The 16,858-nt window shown below is 43.1% G+C and overlaps 1 protein-coding gene across 4 annotated transcripts in view; it reads left to right on the top strand.

Moving 5' to 3' along the window:
- The window catches only part of LOC130274118 (cytochrome P450 7B1), a 279,901-nt gene extending 263,844 nt beyond the window's left edge, over positions 1–16,057 (top strand). For all 4 annotated transcript variants that reach the window (XM_056522037.1, XM_056522040.1, XM_056522039.1 and 1 more), the window contains one exon: positions 14,244–16,057. In XM_056522037.1, coding sequence (XP_056378012.1) covers positions 14,244–14,540 — 297 coding nt within the window. In that variant the 3' untranslated portion in view covers positions 14,541–16,057. The remainder of the gene's footprint in view (positions 1–14,243) is intronic.
- Positions 16,058–16,858: the final 801 nt, after the last annotated feature.

The raw sequence follows: 16,858 nt of genomic DNA, 5'->3' as shown, positions 1-16,858 counted from the left end.
TTTGATAAATTTTGTGCAGTTCGCATTTTCTTAAATTTCACTCTTCACATACACCAAAAAGCTAAGCTAAGTCTGGGCTGGTGTAGTTTTAAGACTTTTCAGTGGCTTTGCGCCATTTTTGCGCCTTTTCACAAAATGGCACAGTTCATAAAACCCTTCCATATCATGTGTAATGCCAAAATCAGTGGATTACAAATCAAAATCAGCAAAAATGTATGAACTAAAAGGCGCAAAAAAGGCGCAAATAAACCCTGCTTACGCCTTTTCTAGACACAAAAAACAATCTAAAGACAATGATAAATGTCGGCCATAGATTCATACTATGCCCTCTTTTATGGTTTTCAGGGAAGGTGTTTTTTTTTTAGGCTGAAGGAGCTTTGTGATGATAATTTTTATCATTTAAGCTATGGACAGATGAAATTAAAATAACTTTATCACTCATGGTTTTCTAATAATGTTGGTCAGTAATGATCATGCAAGAGCTAAGAACAGAGATGACTGGATAAAAGAAGCAGATCCACCATCACTGGAGCCTGGTTATGAAGAGAATTCTACCTACTTACCTTATTCCTCCATTACTCCTACTTGGAACTCTTGAAAAAGGAAATTAAAAACATACAAAAAATACTCTTTGGAGCTTTTTGCATAGGTAAACCAGCCAAAGGGAAAGTCACCACTTCATCTTGTGTTGCTGTTAAATAGAGACATCATGAGAGTAAGGACCTATTAACACGGCAGACCCTAACAGCCCTAATAGTTAGAGTTATTTTCCCTTGAACAAGCTGATATCAACCTGTGTAATACGGCCAGTAACTGCAAATGCTGATCACCTTATTTTGTCTTACTAAAAAATGAAAAAAATGTTTGTACTCCCAATCGCCATATTCTGAGCCCCTATGACTTCTTTTTATTTTTCCATCTATAAAGCATTTTTAGGGCTTATAATTTGCGCCATGATCGGTACCGTATATACTCAAGTATAAGCCAACCCGAATATAAGCCAAGGCCCCTAATTTCACTCCAAAAACCCAGGAAAAGTTATTGACTCGACTATAAGCCTAGGGTGGGAAATATATCATCCCCCCCATGTCATCATCCCCCCCTGTCATCATCCAGACCCCCGTCATTAACACCCCCGTCATCATCACCCTGTCATTTTCACCCCCATCATCATCACCCTGTCATTTTCACCCCGTCATCATCACCCCATTATCATCCCTTTCGTCATCCCCCCCCCCTCTTCATCATCACCGCTTGTCAATCTCTTTCAGTGGTCTTCAACCTGCGGACCTCCAGATGTTTCAAAACTAAAACCCCCAGCATGCCCGGACAGCCATCGGCCATGCTGGAGGTCCACAGGTTGAAGACCACTGCGGCCTTCGTCATCATCCAGACCACCCCCTTTAGTTTTCTACTCACCACCCCATGGTGGGAAGGAAGGGTGAGCTGGTCCGGGCCATCAATGCTGCAGGGACCGTCCAGTGGGGAGAGTTAGTCATTCCGGGCTGTCCATTTTCACCGGGAGGCCCTCTTCTCCGCTTCGGGCCCGGCCCCGGACTAGTGACGTTGCTTTGATGTACACACAAGGACGTTCATGCGCAGGTACGTCTGCTGCGCACGGACGTCCCTGTGCGTCGTTGTCAAGGCAACGTCAATAGGCCGGGCCCGGAGCGGAGAAGAGGGCCTCCCGGTGAAAATGGAAAGACGGAACGACTAACTCTCCCCACCGGACGGTCCCTGCAGCATAGATGGCCCGAACCAGCTCACCCTTCCTTACCACCGAGGGGAGGTGAGTAGAAGACTAAAGGGAGGGTCTGGATGATGACGAAGGCCACAGTGGTATTAAACTTGTGGACCTCCAGATGTTTCAAAACTACAACTCCCAACTTGCCCGGACAGCCGATGGCTGTCCGGGCATGCTGGGAGTTGTAGTTTTGCAACATCTGGAGGTCCGCAGGTTGAACACCACTGAGAAGGGATTGACAGGCGGAGAGTTCACTCAAGTATAAACAGTATTTTTAATAAATATTTTTGGTGTAGATGGGACTTTTTAATCACGCTTTATTCTATTTTTCCTGGGATCTGATATAACCAAAAAAAACATTTGCTACATTTCTTCATTCATATTGTTCATTGTGCAGGATCAAAAAATGTATTTCAATAGTTTGCACAATTCTGCATGTGTTAATAACAAATATATTAATTTTATTTAGTTATTTATTTTCATTTTTTTTACATTATGTTATTTAAAAATGTGAAAAAGGACTGTGATTAGATTTTTTTTACTTGGGAGAAAAATTTTTTTTTTATTATTTACTTTTTTTAGTTGCCCTAGAGGACTAGTATGGCCAATTATTTGCTTGCCTATGGAAGTCAATGCAATATTATTGCATTGCGTTGATCCATTCATTCAATAATGGTCTGCTAGTACAGGCAGCCTTTGGCGGGCTGTAGTAGCAGATCAGTGATGGCAGCCATGGAGGCCTAGGAAAGGCTAGGCTGCCATGACAATAGATTGGCTCGCTGTGCAAATTCATCCCTTATACCACCAATATGTGCCCTAATGCTCTTTAAATGCTGCTGTGAGCATTAAAAAAGGCATTAAAATTGGTAAAATAGCCAACATTGGAGATCACTCTGTGCTGGCCATTAGCAGAAGCTGTCAGATGCTTAAAGGATACCTCTCATCAAATAAACTTTTGATATATTTTAGATTAATGAATGTTGAATAACTTTCCAATAGCATGTTAATGAAAAATATGCTTCTTTCTATTGTATTTTTCCCGATCAATCCTGTCAGCAAGCATTTCTGACTCATGCTGGAGTCCTAAACACTCAGAGCTGCCAGCCTGCTTTGTTCACAGCCAAAGAGGCTGTGAACAAATCAGGCTGGCAGCTCTGAGTGTTCTCCTTTGTGAACAAAGCAGACTGGCAGCTCGTAGTGTTTAGGACTCCAGCATGAGTCTGAAATGCTTGCTGCCAGGACTGGTAGGGAGACCCCTAGTGGTCATTTCTTCAAAGTGGAAAATTAACCCCTTAACGATGCAGGACGTATATTTACGTCCTGCGCCGGCTCCCGCGATATGAAGCGGGATCGCGCCGCGATCCCGCATCATATCGCGTCGGTCCCGGCGCTAATCAACGGCCGGGACCCGCGGCTAATACCACACATCGCCGATCGCGGCAATGTGCGGTATTAACCCTTTAGAAGCGGCGGTCAAAGCTGACCGCCGCTTCTAAAGTGAAAGTGAAAGTGACCCGGCTGCTCAGTCGGGCTGTTCGGGACCGCCGCGGTGAAATCGCGGCGTCCCGAACAGCTGATCGGACACCGGGAGGGCTCTTACCTGCCTCCCCGGTGTCCGATCGACGAATGACTGCTCCGTGCCTGAGATCCAGGCAGGAGCAGTCAAGCGCCGATAATGCTGATCACAGGCGTGTTAATGCACGCCAGTGATCAGCATAGGAGATCAGTGTGTGCAGTGTTATAGGTCCCTATGGGACCTATAACACTGCAAAAAAAATGTAAAAAAAAAGTGTTAATAAAGGTCATTTAACCCCTTCCCTAATAAAAGTTTGAATCACCCCCCTTTTCCCATAAAAAAAATAAAACAGTGTAAAAAAAATAAAAAATAAACATATGTGGTATCGACGCGTACGTAAATGTCCGAACTATAAAAATATATCATTAATTAAGCCGTACGGTCAATGGCGTACGCGCAAAAAAATTCCAAAGTCCAAAAAAGCGTATTTTGGTCACTTTTTATACCATTAAAAAATGAATAAAAAGTGATCAAAAAGTCCGATCAAAACAAAAATCATACCGATAAAAACTTCAGATCACGGCGCAAAAAATGAGTCCTCATACCGCCCTGTACGTGGAAAAATAAAAAAGTTATAGAGGTCAGAAGATGACATTTTTAAACGTATAAATTTTCCTGCATGTAGTTATGATTTTTTCCAGAAGTGCGACAAAATCAAACCTATATAAGTAGGGTATCATTTTAACCGTATGGACCTACAGAATAATGATAAGGTGTAATTTTTACCAAAATATGCACTGCGTAGAAACGAAAGCCCCCAAAAGTTACAAAATGGCGTTTTTTTTTCGATTTTGTCGCACAATTATTTTTTTTCCCGTTTCGCCGTGCATTTTTGGGTAAAATGACTAATGTCACTGCAAAGTAGAATTGGTGACGCAAAAAATAAGCCATAATATGGATTTTTAGGTGGAAAATTGAAAGGGTTATGATTTTTAAAAGGTAAGGAGGAAAAAACAAAAGTGCAAAAACGGAAAAACCCTGAGTCCTTAAGGGGTTAAATAGAAAGAAGCATATTTTTTAATAACATGCAATTGTAAAGTTATTCTGCATACATTAATCTATAATATATCAAAAGTTTTTTTGATGAGAGGTACCCTTTAAAGACAACTGGCAGCCACCAATTAAAGATCACTGCTTATACCCTAAAGGGCAGGAGATAACTTTTGCCTGTGGAATAATATCTCTTAAAGGGGTACTCCGGTGCTTAGTCATCTTATCCCCTATCCAAAGGATAGGGGATAAGATGCCTGATCGCGGGAGTCCCGCCGCTGGGGACCCCCATGTTCTTGCACGCGGTACCCCAGTTAAAATCAGTCCCCGGAGCGTGTTCGCTCCGGGTCTGATTACCGGCGACCACAGGGCCGATGACGTCACGCCTCCTCCCCCGGGTGACCTCACGCTCTGCCCCTCAATGCAAGCCTATGGGAGGGGGCGTGATAACTGTGACGCCCCCTCCCATAGGCTTGCATTGAGGGGCGGAGCGTGACATCACACGGGGGCGGAGGTGTAACGTCACACGCCGTCGGCCCTGTGGTCGCCGGTAATCAGACCCGGAGCGAACACGCTCTTGGGACTGATTTTAACTGGGGTGCCGCGTGCAAGATCACAGGGGTCCCCAGTGGCGGGACTCCCACGATCAGGCATCTTATCCCCTATCTTTTGGATAGGGGATAAGATGTCTAAGCACCGGAGTACCCCTTTAAATCAGCGACCACATCACTGAAGTCATCAGTTGATGACATCATAAGAACAGAAATTTGAGGTCATCAGCTCACAAGTTTAAATCAGCAGATTAAACTTGACATCATGACATCATCATGACATCATTATAACAATGGTGTAAAATTATCAGATAACAAGGTTTGGTTTTGCTGATGACATCATACCAACAGACGACTATATTTAATAATTTTGACATCTTATCAAGCCAAAGACCAACTATACAGTTTTAGTTTTACGTATCCTATATTCTATACTAAGAAAATCTATGTGAGCATTTGTTCTATATGCTGGAGATCATCTTTCCTCCTAATAAACAATGTAGTCAGAGATTTCTGTGGACTGGATTATGTCCCAATCTTGCAGCCTGGGTCCTTCTCCCACCTATCATCACTTCTTCATTGTCCTCATAATCAAAATTGCTTCTGCAATTAACAGAGATTATGATTTTCGGGAAATTCTGTGTTTTGCGACTATTTAAACCGCGATGTTGATGTTATCGTAATTACTAAAATAATACAATCTATTTTGCATTTCATTATAAATTCATGATTTAGAATTAACCTTTAACATATATGTACTGTATAATTAGCTATATTTATCACTGTTTTTCAGCTTTATCCTGTGAACAGGGAAGTATACTAAATTATTAACCATCTGTCAGCCTAGAACGTTCTTAAAACTGCTGTCCATTTACCAGAATACAATACAGCTGGCCATGTATACTTGCCAAGTGCCTATGTATGTATTTTTATAATCATGTACTTAATCATTAACAGATTTGTGTTAAAGTGACATTCTACATGTAATAAAAACAAAATACTTTTCAATAAGGCACATGTATATCTGTGCCTGGAGGATGCCTAAAGTGTACCTGTCACTCACAAAAACTTTTAGTATAATGTAGATAATAGTAATATTATATGTTTAATAAATATGTAATATAAAAGTATATTTGTAATATGCATTGTTACAAAAATGTGTATATTGTGGTTAAAAGCTGTCTTGTCCCTGCAGCTATTGCCTGTATATCTCTATGCAGAGAAAAAATACAGAAAGTGTGGGTGGACAAGCAGGGCTCTGTACACTGAGAACAAGCAGGGTTTTGTGCAATGAGGACAAGCAGGGTTCTGTTCACTGAAGACAAGCAGGGCTCTGTACACTGAGGACAAGCAGGGCTCTTTACCCTGAGGGCAAGCAGGGCTCTGTACATTGAGAACAAGCAGGGCTCTGTACACTGAGAACAAGCAGGGCTCTGAACACTGAGGACAAGCTGGGCTCTCTACACTGAGGACAAGCGGGGCTCTGTATACTGAGGACAAGCAGGGCTCTGTACACTAAGGACAAGTGGGGCTATGTGCAGTGAGGACAAGCAGGGCTCTGTACACTGAGTACAAGCAGGGCTCTGTACACTGAGGACAGGCAGGGCTCTGTAAACTGAGGACAAGCAGAACTCTGTACACTGAGGACAAGCAGGGTTCTGTGCACTGAGGGCAAGCCAGGCTCTGTGCCCTGAGAACAAGCAGGGTTCTGTGCAGTGAGGACAAGCAGGGCTCTGTACACTGAGGACAAGCAATGCTCTGTACACTGAGGACAAGCAGGGCTCTGTACACTGAGGACCAGCAGGACTCTGTACACTGAGGACAAGCAGGGCTCTGTAGACTGAGGACAAGCAGGGTTCTATGCACTGAGGGCAAGCCAGGCTTTGTGCCCTGAGAACAAGTAGGGCTCTGTGCACTGAGGACAAGCAGGGCTCTATACACTGAGGACAAGCAAGGCTCTGTGCACATTCGCAGCTCACACAGCAGGCTGATTGACAAGGCAGGAGCCTGCACAGATCCCTACTGCCCACACTTCCTGTATTTGGTCTCCGCTCAGAGATACACAGGCAATAGCTGTAGGAACAATATATACACATTTTGTAACCAATGTATTGTCATGTATAGACAGTGAAGCCCTAACCCACTCACAGCCACTGTCCCTACCTATTGCCTATCCTCCCTAAGTGATGGATCTACAACCATGATGACAAACCCTCCCTGCTAAGTGCTAGGGCAGCGTTGTCAAAAAAATTAAATACAAAAACAGTAGGAGTCAGGAAACAGCTGGAGGCACACAAACTAACAGAGATACACTAAGACAAACACACGGCCAAATCAATGTCAGTCTAGCCAAAGTCGGTACTAGGAAAAAGCAGAGTGCGGGAACGCAGAACAAGAGAAGAGTCAAGGGAAAAGCCAAAGATCAATAAACAAGCAGGTATCCAGTAAGCAAGAGGTGCCAGCTAAGGTATAACCTTTCACAGCGCTGGACTGATCACTGCTCCTAGCTTATATAGAAATGTGATCAGGGATTCACCTTCCTGATAGGTAGCAGAGCTGAGATCCCACCCAGATGACAGAGGTGAGCTCCAAGCAGCTCCAGCCCAACAAGAGTCATTTAACCCTTCGTTTTCAGCCAGAGCCAGATGTTACATCTATTTTATGAATAAACATATAATGTTATTATGTACAATATCTAAAAAGTTTTTGCAAATTAAGAGTACACTTTAATGCAAATATAGACAAGTATCTCTATTTCATCTTTATGGTTTAGAAGTTTTGGAGTTTCTTGTCTTTTTTTTTCTTTCAAATGAAGTATTCATATAAATAGTCAAAAGTTACCAATTATTTATAGAACATGGCAAGAAAAACTGTTCTGTACTTCTGGTACTGAAGCTCCAATCTATTCACTTCAATATGTGTTTTTATTTTACAATAGCAGCTCCAAAATATTTTCTTAGACTACCACAATTCAGATTTTGCATGTTTTCTCATGGTTTGCAATTTTATGCATTGAAGTCAATGGGTAAAAAAAAAAAAAGAAATTAGTATAGGACATAAGTGTCTGATTGCAGGGGGCCGACTGCTAAAACCCCCATGATCTCCTGCCCGGGACCCCAGCTCTCTCCATGCACTGGATGGGCACCACTCTGTGCACACAGCTATATTGACCACTACATGCATTGCTTGTGTTCCTCTGGCTCTCCCATAGAGATACATGGAGGAGGCGTGTCAACCACCGCTCTGTGTGGGAAGCGCCAGGAAGGAAATCTCGGGGAGTCTCAGAGGACAATTATCTCCTATCCTATGGATAGGGGATAAGTTGTTCCGTACCACAATACTCCTTTAAAGGGTTATTCCAATGTCTATCCATAGGCTGAGGGGATAACAAGCTGATAATAGGGGTTCAACCACTGGGACCCCAACTGATGCAAAGAACAGGGACATAGAGAATAAATGGAGTGGTGGCTGTGCAGGTGCAGGTGCAGGGTGCTCCGATCATTCCAGGGACAATTATGTCCCATTTATCAGGATCAGTAGTGGTTCCAACACTCAGACCCCCGTGATCAGCTTGCCATCTCCTATCTAATGAAAAGGTAGGTTATTCCTCACACATTTCTAAGGAGACTTCACAAGGAAAACTTGCATAACCATATATTTATGAGAAAAGAATGGGACACGATTTAAACACATATAAGACGCACCCTATTTTAAAGGTCCAAAATCTGGAAAAAAAAAAGATTCTGAACCCAACAGTGATCTTCAACCTGCGGACCTTCAGATGTTACAAAACTACAACTACCAGCATGCACCGACAGCAAACGGCTGTCCGGGCATGCTGGGAGTTGTAGTTTTGCAACATCAGGAGGTCAGCAGGTTGAAGACCACTGGTATAGGAGGTAAAACTCACGCGTCCCCGCCGCTCCGGACCCGTCAACCCTGCCCTGGATGTCGCTCCATCGCTGTCGCCGCGTCCCCGTGGTGTCCCGGACGCTCCGGACGTCTTCTCCCCCGGGATCCACGCTCTCCGTCGCCGTCATCACGTCGCTACGCACGCCGCTCCTATTGGATGACAGGACGGTGCACGCGACGACATGATGACGTCGAAGGAGAACGCCGGCCATGCAGGGATGCCGCAATTTCACCGCGGCTGTCCCGAACAGCCCGACTGAGCAGCCGGGTTAGTATTATTTTCGCTTCAGACGTGGCGGTCAGCTTTGATCGCCGCATCTGAAGGGTTAATACAGGGCATCACCGCGATCGGTGATGTCCTGTATTTGCCACGGGTCCCAGCCGTTGATGGCCGCAGGTATTCGCCGTATAAGACGCACCAACTTTCTCCCCCCCCCAGTTTTGGGGAAGAAAAAGTGTGTCTTATACGGCGAAAAATACGGTAAGTCGGGGTATATGTTCTTCTTGAGGAGTGCACAATGTGGGGACAATTTCAAGCAATTTAGCCCTTCACTAAGAATTCTGGGAAAAATAATATGCAAAGCAGCTCATTAATATGCCACCGAATCCGATCCTGGTGATATTTTTTTGTTGTCAGTGTATCACTCACTATGGATTCTTGCTGACTGATCAGGAGACTTTGGCAAGCTAGACACCCTTCCAGAAGGAATGATTTATGCCAATCTGCAGACAGCCTGTTTTGGGGTATTTGCCCCTCATCAATACAAAGCAGGTTAATCTAGCTTGGTAGTGGAGAGGGATATGGAGGTAGGTCAGGGGGGCATGTGTTCTTCATAAGGAGAGCATGATGTGTGGAGAATTTTAAGCCATTTAGTGCTCCACTAAGAATTCTGGGAAAAATAAAAAGTAAATCATCTCCCCAGGACCGGTGGCATATTAATGGGCTGTTTTCTAGTGAGGAGGATGGGATCGCCAGGGATTTGAGTTCTGGGAAATTGTCCTTGGTAATTCTTTCTATACATACAGAGTGTGATTACACGGACGGTGAGCTCCTGTTGTATGTGTGATATGTTTACTGTATAATTATTTTCAGTGTTGTTTTCTCCCCCAGTGATTGGAAGCTTTATGAATTTCATACCATAAATCTATTTGCAAATATGTTTATATTTAAAGGGGTACTCCGCCCCTGGCATCTTATCCCCTATCTAAAAGATAGGGGATAAGATGTTAGATCGCCGCGGTCCCGCTGTTGGGGACCCCTGGGATCGCCGCTGCGGCACCCCGCCATCATTACTGCACAGAGCGAGTTCGCTCTGTGCGTAATGACGGGCGATACAGGGGCTGGAGCAGCGTGATATCATGGCTCCGCCCCTCATGACATCACGGTCCGTCCCCTTAATGCAAGTCTATGGCAGGGGGCGTGACGACCGCCACACCCCCTCCCATAGACTTGTATTGACGGGGGCGGGCGGTGATGTCACGAGAGGCGGAGCTGTGACATAACGATGCTCCGGCCCCTGTATTGCCTGTGATTACGTGCAGAGCGATCTCGCTCTGCGCAGTAACGATAGCGGGGTGCTGCAGCAGCGATCCCCGGGGTCCCCAGCAGCGGGACCGCGGCGATCTAACATCTTATCCCCTATCCTTTGGATAGGGGATAAGATGTCTAAGGGCGGAGTACCCCTTTTACAATTCACTTATAGCGTACTACAAAAATATCTACTAATCTACATTTTTTTCACTAATTTGCCTTCCCCATTACTATACTTTCAGTTTTACTCCATTCAGTCCAATAAAACAAAAAATGTTAAATTTATGTACATAAAAATGGGTCCTGATGGTCATGATGATATCACCAGTCTTTTAGGGTCAACCTTAAAGGGGTACTCTGGGAAAGTGTTTTCTTCAGCAACATTCACATTTTGGCCTTTAAAAAAAAAAAGTAAACATCTACTTACCGCCTGACGCTCCCCTCATGCCCCCATTGTCACACACACAATATGTCATTATGCCACTCAGCCAATCACTGGCTAAATAAGATTTCTCCGTAAATGTATTCAAAGCCAATTAAAAAGGTGGTAACCAATATGCCTGCTCTTATAGTTAATTTTTGGAAAAATGGCGGATATCTATCCTTTATTTTCTTCCTCAATGCAATTTATGACTGCTGTTAATACTATTAGTAATATTCCTTGGTACATGCCTAATAGAAACTATGAAGAAATGGGTAGGAACATTGGCTAGAGCACTGAGATTAGGTAGAGGGGAACAAAGAGTCTTCTTCAGAGAAAACATTGCATTTTAAACATGCTGTTCCACAAACAGCCAGGGAGACTAGGGCTTAACACATAAACTCATGAGCATACCGTATATACTCGAGTATAAGCCGAGTTTTTCAGCCCGATTTTTCGTTCTGAAAACGCCCCCCTCGGCTTATACTCGAGTGAACTCTCTGCCTGTCAATCCCTTCTTCATTGGTTTTCAACCTGCAGACCTTCAGATGTTGCAAAACTACAACTCCCAGCATGCCCGGACAGCCATCGGCTGTCCAGGCATGCTGGGAGTTGTAGTTTTGAAACATCTGGAGGTCCGCAGGTTGAAGACCACTGCGGCCCTCGTCATCATCCAGACCCCCCTTTAGTTTTCTACTCACCTCCCCTCCTGGTGAAAATGGACAGCCCGGAACGACTAACCCTTCCCACCGGACAGTCCCTGCAGCATAGATGGCCCAGACCAGCTCACCCTTCCTTCCCACCGAGGGGAGGTGAGTAGAAAACTTAAAGGGGGGGTCTGGATGATGACAAAGGCCGCAGTGGTCTTCAACCTGCAGACCTCCAGATGTTTCAAAACTACAACCCCCAGCATGCCTGGACAGCTGGGAGTTGTAGTTTTGCAACATCTGGAGGTCTGCAGGTTGAAGACCACTGAAAAGGGATTGACCGGCGATGATGATGATGAGGAGGGGGGGCGGGATGGTTACGGGGGTCTGGATGATGACAGGGGGGGGATGATGACATGGGGGAGATGATGTATTTCCTACCCTAGGCTTATAGTCGAGTCAATAACTTTTCCTGGGTTTTGGGGGTGAAATTATGGGCCTCGGCTTGTATTCGGGTTGGCATATACTCGAGTATATATGGTAAGTAAACTTTTATTATGCATGTGAAAGATTTCTGATCAAGAGGATATAAAAGCTGCAGTAATGATTTTACCCCTTAAAGGGGTAATCTACCATAAGGTGATTTTAGTATGTACCTGCCAGACAGTAATGGACACGCTTAGGAAGGATTTGCACTTGTCTTGGGGCTAAATGGCTATGTTGTGAGATTACCATAATACTGTGGCTATCTTTTTGTTAACTGGGTATTTCCTGTTGGAGTTCGTTCACTTAAACTACAAATCCCATAGTTCCTCGTTTGTAAGTGTGAGGTCACTTTCCTCCCTCCCACACATCAGCCACCCTACCCATAAAAACACAAATGAGCTGCATTCCATGCAAAAGACCAGTGTTCTCTAACCAGGGTGCTTACAGCTGTTGCAAAAATACAATTAGTTGAGGAATAATCTCTCTCCCGCCCAGTGGTCACTGAAGCAGGACAGGCTCCCTTTGCACGCCTGACTAGTGAGGCCATGTTTTGGCTGCACTGCAACCTGGGAAAACCTGAGACCTTAGTAATTCTGTATGCTGTTAAAAATAAATATTGGGTCAAAAATCACAGAAGAATTGTGAGACCAGCGTCACACACAGGTACAGACACTATATTGTGAACTACACTAAGGCTATGTTCACACTATGGAATGTCTACACGGAGAATCTCTGTGTGGTCATTCCGCAAACTGCGGGCACAGGCATATGCTAGCGCTAGGACCGGAAAGGAATGGCTAAGGCATTCCGTGAGGGGTCCACAGAAATGTGTTCATTCTTTCTACGGACACAGCATTCAGAATTTCTGACATGGAAATTCTGCCGTGTGCAGAGCGCAGCAGAATCCCGTTGAATTCAATGGGAATCCCCATACCGAATTCCAATGCGGAAACATGTACGAAAATTCTGTGGTGTGAACCTAGCCTTACTTTAAACCCCTGTAGCATAGTCAAATAATAAAAACATTCCTTGAATACCCATTTAAGGATGCAGCAATTTTTCATTTTTGCACTTTAGTTTTTTCCTACTTGTTTTCTAATAGTCATAAACATTTTAACTTTCTGCCCACAACCCTATATGAGTTTTTTTGTTGTTGTGCTACCAATTTTACTTTGAATGACATGACTCATTGTACCATAAAGTACTGTAGTACTACAGTAGGTTTTAGTTACAATGATTAGGATAGGTCAGGGAGTATGTGTTTTTATTGAGGAGTGCACAATGTGTGAACAATTTCATCCCATTTAGCCCTTCACTAATTATTCTAGTAAGAAGAAAATGCAGAGCAGCTCTCCCGGACCATTGGCATATTGAAGGGGTACTCCGATGGAAAACAATTTTTTTTTTAAATCAACTCGTTCCAGAAAGTGAAACAGATTTGTAAATTACTTCAATTAAAAAATCTTAATTCTTCCAGTACTTATCAGCTGCTGTATTCTCCAGAGGAAGTTTTTTTCTTTTTGAATTTCTTTTCTGTCTGACCACAGTGCTCTCTGCTGACACCTCTGTCCGTGTAAGGAACTAGCCAGAGCAGGAGCAAATCCCCATAGCAAACCTATCCTGCTCTGGACAGTTCTTGACATGGACAGAGGTGTCAGCAGAGAGCACTGTGGTCAGGCAGAAACGAAATTCAAAAAGAAAAGAACTTCCTCTGGAGCATACAGCAGCTGATAAGTACTGGAAGGATTAAGATTTTTTTTTATAGAAGTTATTTACAAATCTATTTTACTTTCTGGCACCAGTTGATTTTCAATTTTTTTTTCCACCGAAGTACCCCTTTAATGGGCTGCTTTCCAGTGAGGAGGATGGGATCACCAGGCATTTAAGTTCTGTGAAATTGTTCTTGGTAATTCTTTCTATACATACAGAGTGTGATTACACGGACAGTGAGCTCCTGTTGTATGTGTGATATGTTTACTGTATAATTATTTTCCGTGTTGTTTTCTCCCGCAATGATTGGAAGCTTTATGAATTTCATAGCATAAACCTATGTGCAAATATGTTTATATTTGACAACTTACTTATAGTGTCCTACAAACATATCTACTATTCTACCTTTTTTCACTAATTTGACTCATAGTTATAAATTCAGTGTTATTCCATTTTCTTTTTATTTATTAAGTACAGCGGGAGCAGGAGGTATGAGTATGTCCTGTGTTCTCTAGGGGTTAGCAAATGAATCTTTTTTCCCCCAGGATTTGAGTAGTTACCGTACTTACTTTTTTGAATGGAAAGATAGAGAAAGAGGTGGAAAGAGAGATAGAAAATAAATTGAATTGTATATATCTACTTTAAAAAAATGACATATCCATTTTTTCTTCCCAGGAATATAAATATGATCGCTTTGTAGAAGATGGAAAGGAGAAAACAGCCTTCTACAAAAAGGGCAAAAAACTGAAAGCTTTCCTGATGCCATTTGGTTCTGGATCAACCATATGTCCTGGCCGTTTCTTCGCAGTGAATGAAATAAAACAGTTTCTTGCTGTTCTTCTCACATATGTGGACATGGAACTGGTTGATTATAAGACATTAGGCCAAGATAACAGCCGTTCAGGACTCGGAATACTCCTGCCTAATTCTGATGTTTCCTTTCGTTTTAAACCCCGGAAGTATGATTATTGATTTTTATTTTATTATTTCAAGGCTAGAAAATCCACTTACTTTATATATCAATTTAAAGCTATCAGATCAATTTTATTTTGGCAATATATATATATATATAAACATTTCTATTAGGAATTATGGAAGTGTCTAATCTGGTAGGACAGTAGAGCTCCCATAGCTAATGAGTCTTCACTGTAATTTATATGTCTTATATGTCATTTTCTTTTTACAATGCAAAATGGTCGGTCCATTATTACTTAAGATGGCAGATTAGAAAATCACAACAGAGGTGCTAGATAGATTTTTGGTTTATGGTTAAAGTAGCAGCATTAGACTTTTGAGTAGAGGATCTTTTAAGCATAGATTTTTATGAATTAACATATTTATAGGGTAACTCCACCCCAACCCTTTTTTATCTAAAAAAAAAAAAATCAAAATTTTCTTATCCCCCCCCCCCAAGTTATAGTATAATGGCCAGTCTCAGCCAAGTGCTGGCAAGGAGCAGGGTTGTCTGCGTGAACCTAATCATATGACACTAAGTTTGTAGACACTATTCCCTGTAACTACTCAGCTGGAATTGAAATATACTCCAACTCATTCACCTCCAATACTTTAAAACTTAAAGTCAATGTAAAGTAAATATCATGGTGTGTTTTTTTATTTTTATTTTTTCCATTTTTAAATCCTGAATCCCTTGCAGCAGTCACTAGCTAGAACTAAGGGGCTTGATATATACAATGGCCCTCATTTACTAAGAGTGTTGTGTAGTTTTATTTGTGGGTTTTTATTCCCTACAATTTATTTTCCACAGTATTTACTAAGATTTCCCTACATTTTCCACTTTCCCTACATTTAGCTTTTTGCTCTGATCTGTCTGGTTTTCCTCAGCTGAAATCCGCCATATTTTCTGTGGAAACCTTAGTAAATATGTTGGGTTTTTGTGAAAATGTCAGGAACACGCCCCTTTTCAGAGACCACGCCGCTTTTCCTGGCGACCATGCCCCTTTTTCGGGTTTTCTTAGCAAAATAGAGAGTTAGTCTGGGTTTTTTCAATTCTGGCGCAAATTCTGGCGCAAAATCTGGCGCAGAGAGAATTTCTGGTGCAATGCGACAGAATCTGGCGCACAACCCGACAATACATGTCGGGTTTGCAATAGTAAATGAGGCCAATATATGTAATGAACTCAAAATTTTAATAGTATGTGTTAAGCTCCCCCTATTGGCAACTGTAAGCATCCATAATTTTATCTTTTATTTCTAGTACACCTGTTGCACTAACAATATATATAAAAAAAAATAACCAGCACAGAATTAGTCTATTAGTCAGTACAGATGTTGTCAAACCAGCCTATTTTGTGGTTTAAGTGAGTAGAAGCCTAGACAGAGGGGCACTATTGAATATACCATTTTTAGACTTTGGCAAAATGGATTTACACTGTCCCTCACAGACACCAAATGTGTAGATTAAGGTCTATAAATGTATAAATTATAGTTTGTAATTTTATTTGAATTTGCTTAAAGGGGTACTCCGGTGCTTACACATCTTATCCCCTATCCAAAGAATAGGGGATAAGATGCCTGATCGCAGGAGTCCCGCAGCTGGGGACGCCCGCGATCATGCACACGGCACCCCGTTAGTAATCAGTCCCCGGAGTGTGTTCGCTCCGGGTCTGATTAAGGTCGATCGCAGGGTTGGCGGCGTGTGTACACACCCGTGTGATGTCACACTCCACCCCTCAATGCAAGCCTACGGGAGGGGGCGTGATAGCTATCACGCCCCCTCCCGTAGGCTTGCATTGAGGGGCGGAGCGTGACATCACACGGGGGCGGGGGCGTGACATCACATGCTGCCGGCCCTGTGGTCGATCTTAATCAGACCCGGAGCGAACATGCTCCGGGGACTGATTACTAACGGGGTGCCACGTGCATGATCGCGGGCGTCCCCAGCTGTGGAACTCCCGCGATCAGGCATCTTATCCCCTATCCTTTGGATAGGGGATAAGATGTGTAAGCATCGGAGTACCCCTTTAAGGTCCATACCCAGGTAGTGGTGTTCAATGATTTTTAGTCTCTGATTTTAAGATGTGTAAGCACCGGAGTACCCCTTTAAGGTCCATACCCAGGTAGTGGTGTTCAATGATTTTTAATCCCAGGAGAGCAGCACACCGAAAGTGCATAAGGTGCATAGTGTCAGCAACTTAAAGCTCAGGTCACAAGCTTTCCACATCATTTTAAGTAACTATAACTTGGGAACAATGGGATAGAGAAATTAGAGGCAACTTTATTCAAACCTGAATTTTCCATTTTGAGTGGAGTAACCCTTTATTAAAATATCA

Source organism: Hyla sarda, chromosome 5 (assembly GCF_029499605.1).
Source record: "Hyla sarda isolate aHylSar1 chromosome 5, aHylSar1.hap1, whole genome shotgun sequence".
Lineage (NCBI taxonomy): Eukaryota > Metazoa > Chordata > Amphibia > Anura > Hylidae > Hyla > Hyla sarda.
Note: the sequence above shows the minus strand (reverse complement) of the source record. Positions and strands in the feature narration are given on the sequence as shown.